Source organism: Pinus tabuliformis, chromosome 9 (assembly GCF_031772625.1).
Source record: "Pinus tabuliformis cultivar Carrire ecotype Pingquan chromosome 9, CPIR1, whole genome shotgun sequence".
Classification (NCBI taxonomy): Eukaryota; Viridiplantae; Streptophyta; class Pinopsida; order Pinales; family Pinaceae; genus Pinus; species Pinus tabuliformis.
The window spans coordinates 1,998,495,950-1,998,507,413 of NC_142307.1; the positions used below are offsets into that span (position 1 = coordinate 1,998,495,950).

Consider the following 11,464-nt stretch of genomic DNA (forward strand, 5'->3'; position numbering starts at 1 on the left):
TAAAACGGGATTCCATTAAACTTTATTTAATGGATGTAAAATTACAAACAGCTGCCCAATCAAATAGAGATCTCTACAAATTTTATGTGCATAAGTATCTTATTGTACTTCACTCCAAAAACGCTCTTGCTTATAACAGTCAATCTTCACTGAATCGAGTTTAGGGAAAAGAAAAATATTAAAAAAAAAAACATTTAGCACTAATTCATCTATGCCTCCTACAAGTCTAGACAAGCAACATCTCTCAGCATTTTGTAATGGATACAAATTTTGTACTACCCATAGTCTCCAAGAAAGACCGGTTATTTCGCAGACATCAGTTCCGACGCTAGTGTATAGGCAACTCATTCCCGCCGACAAATACACAATAAGCCTCTGAGAAAACCATTCAAAACTGCACGATAGTTACCAAAACTAGGAAATTTAACAAGCTACAGATTGGGCCCAGTAGAATGAATTTACGGATCAGAAAGGCCAAATATCTTCACATCTACAAAGATTCACATAAATAGCAGTGCAGAGGAAAGGAAGTCATATAAGTATATAACCTTCCATCCCTAGGTTAACAAATTTATAGATATAAGCCACATCCCAAATTTGCTTGCATAGATATAGTTCCCTGCAAACTAGCTGCAGTCAAGTACAAATAGGTTGCAGATTTCCCTGTTCCACTAGATGAGTACATGAAAATACTCTATCTGACCCGAAAATGTATAGGTGGCTAAAGACTCATTTAAAGTCAGGGGTTAATCAGAGGCCAAATAATGTAAAAGGTCTTAGGACTATGCTACAAGCTGTTTTGAATTTGATAAAATCCAAAATTCTGCATATCTACAGCTCTTTCCAGTCCAGAAGCAGCAGTCACAGTGACAACCTGAGATCTAAATCAGCGGGTTTGTTTTTGTGGCCCTGGTAGATGGAGTCTGCAATATCCTTGTTGTTTGATTCATGGCATAGAAATTTGTAGAAAGGTATGCTGCTTCCCTCATCAGCTGCGCTGCTTGAGCCATGCTGAAGCAACCTGCCAAATTGGTAAGCAATTGGGCTGCCCAACTCTGCATTTGTTTCCTGGATGATTACAAGGTTGATATAAGTGTCCAGGCAAGAAACACAATACAAAGACACTAGCTTCTAATCTCCCGAAGGTTGCCTCTAAATATCATTACCTTAAGGTGAATTTTAGTGATTGCATGCCAAACGAATAGCCAGATGCAATATCTTTAAGATTCATTTTAAAATAGCACCCTCTGATTAATCTAATAAATGCAACTCTAATGAATTTTGTGAAAAGAAGGCACCAAAACGCCCATAACTTGATTGGGGACACTATATGAGTCAAAGCATGTAATTATTCGATTTTATTTATAAACAAGAACTAAATCAATCTTGCATTTACATACAAAACATTGCTTGCCTTGAAAAGAGAGCATAAGTAGTGTTTACCTGGCGCAGATGAGTTGATAGTCTATATTCGTCACATCCATCAGAAGTAGCATAGTGTTTTCCATCAGAAGTTGCAGAGTGTTCCTTGGATTTGCCATGGAAAGGATCATTTATCGAAGTGAATAAACCCAGTGACAAAAAATCACTCGGTGTCTCATTCTCCTGTGAAGCTATATCATTCTCATTTGATCCCTTCCAATTCAGTTGAAACCCTGGTTGCAACGTGCTTGTACTTGAGCAGCTATCCTTTACAATAGCCTGACCTGAATCGGATACCTTAGGGGTATGTCCGTGTCCACTGTCATAAGATACGTTCAAATCAGATAAATATTTACCAGTAGTTAATGACATCTCAAAGTTGGTTTGCCACTGGGGCTTTGTCTGAACCGGCTCAAGCACACTTGCCAAAGGGTTCCTGTTATTAACAAAGCCTTAAGTGAGAAGGATGAATCGTCAGCAAATTAGCATATAAAACCAGACAAAATTAGTGTTTGACATGTTTAGTGCTTCTTCTGGCAGACTTACAAAAAATTATAAGAGTGCATCCAGATAGTTTTTCACACACTTTTTTGTCATCTGTCTTCATGTGGTAAGGACTATGTTCCACACTCTGTTGCAGATCCCTAATTAAAGTGAAATTTCTTTGGTAGGACGCACTAACATGTGATGGTTAAGGTCGGTTACAGGTAATCTTAACAACAGAAAACACAATCTACTCAGATATGAGTAAAAGGTAGTCTCAAGGCTCGTCTTAATCAATCTGATTATGCAAAGAGGCCCTAATTTTATGGAAGTGTCTTCTGATCACACAAAAACTAGTTTTGGGTACCTGAAAATTCCAGTGGAATTTGGATGTAAAACCTCCACCCTGGTAGCTTTAGACTGAACTGAGTTCTCCTGGGAGAAAGGCCAAAGGCGTTTTCTGCCTGGAATCTGTTTCAATAAGCAAAGCTAATTGTAAGTCGTATCAGACACCAAAATTACAATAGAAACCATTGGAATTTCAGCTCTAGCACTAGTGTTCATTAAGAAATAATACCAAAAACAATTTTATTTATGTCCACAAATGACTAAAATAGGTCAGTACGATTTGAGAATGTATAGACTATCAGCTACAAGGAGTTCATATCACGTCCCCTAACAAAGAACAACAAAAGAGAAGCAATTACAACATAGCCACGTTCGGTAAGGAGTTACTACCGTATCTTCCTCTGGCCAAGCAGTGTTGGAAGAGCAATTTTGGTTTGAAGGGGGCTCCGTGTGCATAGTGCCACATGATGAAACATTCATCTGCAATTGAAGCCACCTACCATTTAGTATTGATTAGAGGAGCTGCAAATACCAATGTTTTGCATCAAAATAACCAATATGCAATCTACAGCAGGGGTGCCAGTGGGCATGATCCATCAACATTTGGTGTGTTCATGTATGTATAATGCTGCATTGAGTTCATTGAATATGGACTCTAGCGCAGAGTCGTCTAAATCCAAAGAGTTCACACTGAACATATATAACCTTGACGTGCATATTAGACCTTCGTTTAGATGGGCATGTGCTACTTTTATTTTAAATTGGCAAAACTCCGTGTTTAACAAGCACCCATGTTCAACGTGGTTCATCTCAGCCCCAATGACTTGGGCACTCTCCAAATCACATCCCAAACGAGGGGTTGAATGGCAAAAGCTCGGTAGTCCGTTTCTCCCAAAATGAAACTAGAATAACTGATTAGGGGATGATACATACCATTGGCAATTCTGTTGGAGGGCCTGGCGACCACAGCGAGGGTTCATATAACCCATTCTCGTTCTGGGTGACTGCAGCTCCATACATTTCAGAGGCTAATCCTTGAAATGTCTCCTTGGCAGCAATACCCACTGAAGCCGAATCAGGGGCCATACACACATGGGTAAGGCAAGATGATGACTCTACTGACTCCATGCCTCGCCTATGAATTGGGGCCAGACTAAGTCCAGCAAAGGACATGATGGGATCCTTGAGGCCGCCAACATGACTAGAGGACAAGTCGAGAGAATGAGACGAAGGACCACCTATGGTGAAAGCAGGGGGCTGAAAGGCTTTCATCTGTCTATGAATAAGATGTTGATTGCGAGGAAGAACCCATGACTCTGCTTGTTGTTGCTGCTGTTGCTTTTGATGTTCTTCCATTCGCAATTTCTCGAGCTGCGCAACACCCATACCGCGCTGCGGGATCTTTTTCTCGCCATTTTTGGCTTTCTTGGATCTGCAGGAGCCCGAAGACGAGGATGTTTTCTCAAACCTCAATTCCTCCATTGTTCTGGGCTATGAAATGAAGAAGAAGGGAATCCAGGAGGATGATCGTTGCCATCTACCAATGATAACAATCAAGGGGGATGACAGTTGTGAGAAGAATAGAAGAAATTGAAGATGTCTAAGAGGGAACGGCACCGTTCGAGTAGCTAGCGAGTGAGGGAGGGAGAGAGATAGCATTTAGCAATAGCATAGTAAGCAAGAGATTCTGGCCATTATGAGGATAATGGATTGGATGGGAGGGCAAGCTACGCATGGGCTACTAAAGTCAACATGGTGAGTTCTAAGAATAGAAATGTGGAACGCAGGATCTTCAGAGATCGAGGACCGAATCGCCACACAGAAGGAAAAGGATCTTGTCTGAGTGAGTTTGTTTGTTTGTTTGAGTGAGATCCTCCCAATAAAATCAAACCGTAGGCCACTCCTCGCCACTTTTGTAGTTCGTTTGTGCGTGTTTGGATTTGCTTTTAATTGAAAGACATGAGACGAGCATTTAGGGTGTGATAAAATTGGGAATAGATTGCCAAATCCACCCGCATCAGGATGTGATAAAACTGGGAATAGATTGCCAAATCCATCCACATCTTCAGGCGAATCTCTCACCCGCACAACAATACAATAATAACTCCAAATTGTTGTTGGGAAATTGGCCATTTCACATTTCCCCATCTCTGTCCTTCTAGAGCTTCCAACTCTCCCTCAGCTTGTTTGCTCACCCTAGATCTAAGGTTATCTTGCTTTCCAAGTTAGCCCGATTGACTCGGGATTCAATTGATTTGTTAGGGAGCTTATCAGTTTTGATCGTGACTCAATTTATTACATAGTGTGCTTTCCCTGCATGCTTACCTTAAAGCCAACATGTTTCAGTTGCCCAATTTTGATCGTGACTTTCTATCCAAAGAGGTTTACAGTTATTTTAATTTTTTTAAATGTAAGTTTTTTCGTTTTTAATTTTAAGTTTCGTTGAAATAATGATATAATTAAATTTGAAATTAAAATTTCCATGCATTCAAAGTATTTGAAATTAAAATTTTGATGCATTCAATGTCTAATTTGATTTTTTATTATTTCAAACCATTATGCTGTAGAGATATATAACTATTTTGGTGTAGAGATATATAGTTATTTATAAAAGTTAGGAGTAGAGATATATAACTATTTATAAAACTTAGGAATCTTCAATTTGAAAGGACAAGATATTATAGTAGTTTTGGTATTGTGTTTTTGTTCGTTAAAATTTCAATTTTGGAAGTTATTAAGTAGATTTTTAAATTGGTTGATTGTGTGTTATGGCTCTATGTTTTGGTCGTTTTCAAGACCATCGTGGGCGTTGTGTGGCACTGACAAAATTTCATCGTAGTTATACAACTACTCTAACCCGGACTATGCCTAACTTCTTTAAACTTCATCACTTAGTCAATTTTTCAATTTCAATCTTCTTATTCAATTACTCCATTCAACAATTATATAAATCTATGATATTGTAAATAAGCAGCGAAAACAAACCTTCAACAGTCACAAGTGCACAGCAGTATACATGGGAGGGGGAACTCCCAACAATTCCCCAAAACTTCTTTTATTGAACTTCAAAGTAATGTTACAATAGTTTACAAGGGTCAGCCATGGCTAAACGTGTGCGCTACCCAAATTTACAAAATGTGGCGGTCATTGGCCTAGCCCAACGCACTTGCCAAGAACACTAATTTTCACAATCAAGGCGCCCAACGGAAACCCAAAAATCGACGCCCTAAACAACTCAAAAACCCAACCCCGTGACATGCCTAGAAATTTGGTTCACTTAGGCGAACCTACCTCTTATGTGATCGTATCATTTGTTGTGTTTTCCCTTGTCATGTTGTGCGCCCTTCGTTTCTATGTTTCTGTTTTACATCATGCAAACTTGTCATGTGCTTTATTCCTGCCATCGTTCAAGTCGTGTGAACTTCCTTTTATACTCACGTGATCATTCAAACTTTCCAACCGACACATCTTTTCGTTCACCCAACCAACTTGTCATTGGAGCCGACCTATCGTTTGACCCATCGTTCGAACCAACCCATAGTTTGGTCGTGTGGGCATCGAACCAACCCATCATTTAGTCATGCAGACGCCCCTTCGTCATGTGGGTGTGCCCTACCCACGAGCATTTACTTGCACACTAAATACTTGCCCGTCATTTCCTTTGCTCACACGTCATCCTTTATTCACACATCATGCCAACCGATGCATTCGTGTAGGTCATTGTTAGGTTCCTATACCAATAGATTTCATTTTTCATGATTGCCTGTAGAAGGGCCAAATATGTTCATCCTTGCATGCTGCAAAGGTTCCATATTTTGTAAACAAAGGAAGAAAATTAAAAAATGAAAAGAGGGTATGCCCTAAAAGAAAAATCAAAGGGCAAAAAGAATGGATTGGTCAGAAAAAATGATAAAAATGAACCCCAAACCAAAAGACCAAGAAAGTGTGCTAGTTTAAATGCCACTACTGTTCCATTGTTGCAGAATTTCATTGTGTACAGGTGGTTGATTCTGCATACAGTTGATGAATAGCCAGACGGTTCAATTCTGGTTAGATCATCTTTGAATTTACTTGTCTTTAGAATAGAGAATAAAGTCTGTCCAAACAGTTCAAGCTTGGCAGATGAGTAAATAGGTAGAGAAACTAAGGAGCCCAACTACTTAATCTGGGCCCTTGGAAGAGATAAGGGTAGACTTAGTTAGGAAGACATTCAAAAGAAAAAGAGGAAAATCAGGGTTTGCTAGTCCAAATGCACCTTATCAAAAGGAAGAAAAAATGCTAGATGTATTAGGCTGAGTAGGCAGTATGAGGTTGCAGAAGCAAGTTTGTGATCACTTTTTTGTCTTGTCAAGAAAGATTCATCTCATGAATGACACAAGTACCATAGCGGTTGTTTGGTTGTAGAACAGTGGAAGCATGACTAATTTCCCCTTTCATTCCCCCAGAAATCATTTACTAACATCCCCTCAAGGACCTTGGGATCTGCCCAGTAGTCCTATTTCACTTCATTTTATGAGAAATGCTAAGTTGAACTCTGAGTTTACTTAGTTATAAGAAGCCACATTTCTTGTGTAAAAGATCTTACCATTTTACTTCATTTCCCTAAAAAACCTAAGTTATTACCTTATAAACTTAGCGTTACCTATCCATAAAAATCATATTAACATTAACTTTATTATTTAGCTCCTTTATAATTGGCCCTACCCCTATTCTACAAAAAACTATATAAAAAACCCAAAAATATATAATATTCCTACCCCTGGCACCTATAGCCTTATAACACACTTCCGGGAATTATTAGTCCATTTGGGACTTTAATAATAGCCCCTCCGCATTCAAAAACCATGGGGTTTATTTAAACATCCGGTCAAATAAACAACCGCGCTAAACCCTCCCACCTAAACCATATGTTAACTCCACGCGCCCATGTATATATCGGGTTTCGTTTAACATCCGGTTAAATGAATAACCGTTCCACCTAATCCACAGTTTAAAACCCAACAAAACATTATTAAAATGCCAAAATATTAACGCGGGTCCCGTATTAATAAACCCCCGCCAGTTGCATTACCCGTCGACCGTCGGATCCCGCGCCGTAGATCTAACGGCTGGCGGCGATATCAGAAGCCCCCATCTACCGAACGTTAGTGTCTGGGGGATGGGCGATATTTCTGTCATACCCCTGCCACGCGTCAGCTTCCCGGCGTGATCGGAGCCCCCTCCTCCAAAACCACCATGGGCCAAAGGCGGTGCGGGGAATACCGCTTACCGCCCCGCCGCCTCCCCCCTGACGTCATACCACGTCACCTGATTACGTCGCCTTCCACGTCGCCTGCCACCGCTCCATATCAGCGCCATGTCATCAGCTGACATCACCACCTCGCCTCCATATCGTCCGCCACGTCATCCTTCGTACCCGCTACATGACAAAAATACGTCATGATGACGTCATCATAAAAAAGCGCCAAAAGCCCAAAAAGGCCCAAATTGTGTTAAAAGTCGCGAAAATGACTGTTTTTTGGTTATTTCTATTTGCTCATTAGTGGAGACCTCTGCATGCGATTTTACGACCAATTCGCCTCCAAAGTTGCACAGTCCATCAACCTGCAAATTTGCTCCGTAGCTCGACTCCGTAGCTCGAGTCACCCCTGCTAATCGCTCACCGCGCCATCAAAACAAGTATTTACTTACAGTCGTGCCCAAACCCTGTCATTTTCAGTTTCCTCTGCTAAATTGCTTATGAACTCCAAAATTTAAGTTAAAACCATCAAAACACTTGCAGAAAGTGCACCATAGCCCCAATTTTCTCCAATTTTCCACCAAGAAACCCTGTCAAAACAGTGTCCCTTTACAAAGTTTCTCCCGTGGACTCAAACTCGAGTTCACTTTATTCTGTGAAATGCCGAAGGAAAAGGCCCAGAGTTGTCCATAATCCCGTTTCCGCTAAAGAAAACTCTGCAGATTATCCTTTTCACCATCATTTCACCCCGTGAGTTCATCCAGCTGAATTTAATCTGTAAAACTCCACAGAAAGAGGCCTGAAGCTGTTGTTCTACTCATTTCATCCACACAGACCTCAGTCTCCAAGTTCACACTCATTAAATTGAGCCATGGAGACTCCAGTGGCCTTAAACATTACTCCTCTCAATGCACCCCACAAGGAATTAGAAGCACTACCTTTGGCTGATAGGGACTATCTAATCCAGGACTTGGTTGGTGACAGAAACCACTTGCAGACATTCTGTGAGCTGAGGAACAGTTATTTGAATAACAATGATTTGTATGGGATATGGGAATCAAATTTGCCCATATGCTTCCTCCCCTCTATCAATATCTGCCCTGAGATAATTCACCTCTACTGTGAAAACTATGAACCAACTCAAAGGGCAGTCAAGTCTCCATCTAGGAGCATCCTCTTTCATATAACTCCTGACTCCATCAATCAAATGCTAAATTTCAAGCCAACTCAACTTCTACTCCCTCTTTTTATGAAATTCTTGCTTGATGAAGGTCCCAAACTCTCCAGCTCAGAGATAGCCTGAATTGCCCAAGTATTCATGAGAGCAGATCGCCAGCCTACAGGGCCACCTCCTTTTCTCTATGTACATTTCAATGAAGTGGGTAAATTACTTGTTGATATGATATATTATGTTCTAGGTTTCAAAACAAGTGAACATATTGATGAAACTATATTGGTCTTGCTATCTGCATTTACCCCAGGGCAGCCCCCTGTTGTCAAGTACAATTATGCCAAATTCATTGCTAATAAGATACATGACCAATTGTTGAAACTAGATAGGGAGGGAGTCTTCAAGTATTCATCCTACTTCTATCATCTATTCCTGTATTATCAGCCAGACTGTTTCCAATGCCCCATCAAAAGATTGGACTCTAAAAGAGAAAAGAGGTCTGTAATTTTTTGGACCTCAGTCTTTCATGAAGTCCGCAGCTCTCCCTACTCTTACTATGAGTTCATTGACATGTTTGTCTATCCAGTCTCTTCTCTCCTAAAGAGAACTCCTCCTCCTAGACTATCCTATGACATGCAGAAAATATTGCAGCTCTCAAAAAACTACAAAATAGGTGACTTGTACTTTTACCAGAATCACACTGTCATCAGGATATATGGCTGTGAGCTGTGTCCCTACAGACTACCAAGATATGTGCCAATGAGACTATTTGCCTTGGAATATTACAGGCAATTTATCAATTCAGATTTAACTCATTTTCATAGCACCAAGAAAAAGGCTCAGTTGAAATTCAGAGACCAACTAGGCCCCTTTGTTATGAACGAAAAAGAAGGATGGCAAGATGCTGATCAAATGTTGGGGGAAAAACTCAGGTTAAAAAGAAGTTTTTGGTGGGTACCTTATGACCCAAATGGCTTTATCAATGCCAGAAAAATAAAATATAGGCTGTCAGCCTATGAACATTGCAAAATCCCACAGATAGAACAATTTGCCAACCAAGATGAGTGGGTGGAAGGCACACTAGTTGAAGAGTTCACTCAGGAAGAAATAATGGAGCAAAATGTGAAAGATTTGGAAAAGACTCTTGACTTGGATTCTTTTGGGCATGTGTCATTCAAACTGCCACAACAAGTCGGAGAAGGCACATCAATTGCTGCAACTTCACAAGCTGCCCAAGGAAGGACTACACCAGCAGCAGGTACAGCAAAGGGCAAGGAGGTAGTAGATACAGAGCAAGAAACAATGACAGACCAGCCAACTATCTCAAAGTAATAGAGTCAAGGGCAAGCCCCTCCACTGCGGACAGAGGCACCATAGATTCTAGCATTACAAACTCCTCTCAATGAGGAAAGAAGCAAGAAACGGGACAGGGAAGAGACCACACCTGCAAGTGGGTCAACACAGCAGCCAAAGGCGAAAAGGCAAAGAATAGATCCTCAAATTGAAGAGGAGATTAGTGAAGGAATCATAGAGAGTCCAAGGAGGGAGAGGGAAACCAGCCAGCAAACATCCACCAGCTCTCATAGACAAGAAACAAAGAGGCAACATGGTATGGAGGTATCCTCCTCAAGGCAGCAAAGTAAGGAACCACCTGGTATTAAAGGAACATTCATGGAAATTAAGGCCCAAAATGAATTATTAAGAATACAGCTTTATGATCAACTCCTCAAAACAACACCCTCCAAACAGCAAAGACTGATTGCAGCCTATGACTTTAAGGAGGAAAAGATGATGCTAAGTCATTTCAAGCCTAAGATTCAACAACCACAGACAGCTGCGGACTACATAAAGACCAATCTAGAAGTCCTCGCCAAAGACATACATCCAATGGATCAAATTGAGCTACACAAGCAAACAGGTGAAATGGTCTATGCTACATTGCCAGACAAGGCAATGCTGGCCCACCTTGAAGGAGTCATTAAGCAATACATCTGCCCAATTAGATTTGGAAAGAATTTCTTCCTTGGCTAAAGACATTAGAATAAAGACCTTGGAGGAAATTATTGTTGAGCTAGGGCATGATCCTAAGGATGCCAAGGGCATCAAAGCCCTCATAAGGAAAAAGGAAGAAGATATTGCTGCACTTAGAAAGCAATTGAGGCTACCTGCAACCATGCACCCACAAACTACAGAACTTGCAGAAGAGAAGGCAGAGGGAGATACAATGGATTTGCTGATGAGGATGAATCAAAGAATAATTCAAATGGAGCAAGAATTGGAGAAAGCATTGCAAGGCAAGCAGGGAGAGTCGACCTCCCAGCCACCTGTAACAGCTCCAACGGTCCCCACTGCCCTTCCCACAGTAGCAGCAGCAATCCCTCCTATCATCCCAGCATCAGCAACAGGTACATCAACCACGGATGCTTCAGCAGCAGCAACAACAACAGCACCAAAATCTAGCATGAGTATGGAAGAAATGATGAGAGCAGTAAAAGAGCTAGAAGTTCAAATGACAGAGCTGAAAGAGGCCAAAGAAAAGTTGGCCAAACTGGAAGTAAGCTATGACAAGTCCAAGATAACAGTGGCTGAAAAAACAAGAGAAATAAAGGCCTTGGATAATAAAATAAAATCCTTAGAAAAAGAGCTTACTCTGCATAAAACTCTGGCTGAAATCAAGACAATTCTGTGGGCCAAAATTGGCCAATCTATTACTGACCAATGGCAATCAATTCAGACTATACATGAGCAAATAGAATTGATAGGGATCGCTCAATTTGAAACTCAAAAGGCCAGAGCATCAT

At 40.8% G+C, this 11,464-nt stretch overlaps 1 protein-coding gene across 2 annotated transcripts; it reads right to left on the reverse strand.

Moving 5' to 3' along the window:
* Positions 1-710: 710 nt before the first annotated feature.
* LOC149157048 (uncharacterized) lies at positions 711-4,454 on the reverse strand. Of its 2 annotated transcripts, none has more exons than XM_089439027.1 (5): positions 3,187-4,454; positions 2,644-2,733; positions 2,273-2,376; positions 1,444-1,741; positions 711-1,068 (listed from the first exon to the last, which is right to left on the reverse strand). In XM_089439027.1, the coding sequence occupies exons 1-5, from the start codon at positions 3,733-3,735 to the stop codon at positions 862-864; spliced, it is 1,248 nt and encodes a 415-aa protein (XP_089295153.1). In that variant the 5' UTR covers positions 3,736-4,454; the 3' UTR covers positions 711-861. The 2 variants fall into 2 exon arrangements, with proteins under 2 accessions (XP_089295153.1, XP_089295152.1); XM_089439026.1 differs by having other exon boundaries at positions 1,444-1,858; positions 3,187-4,451.
* Positions 4,455-11,464: the final 7,010 nt, after the last annotated feature.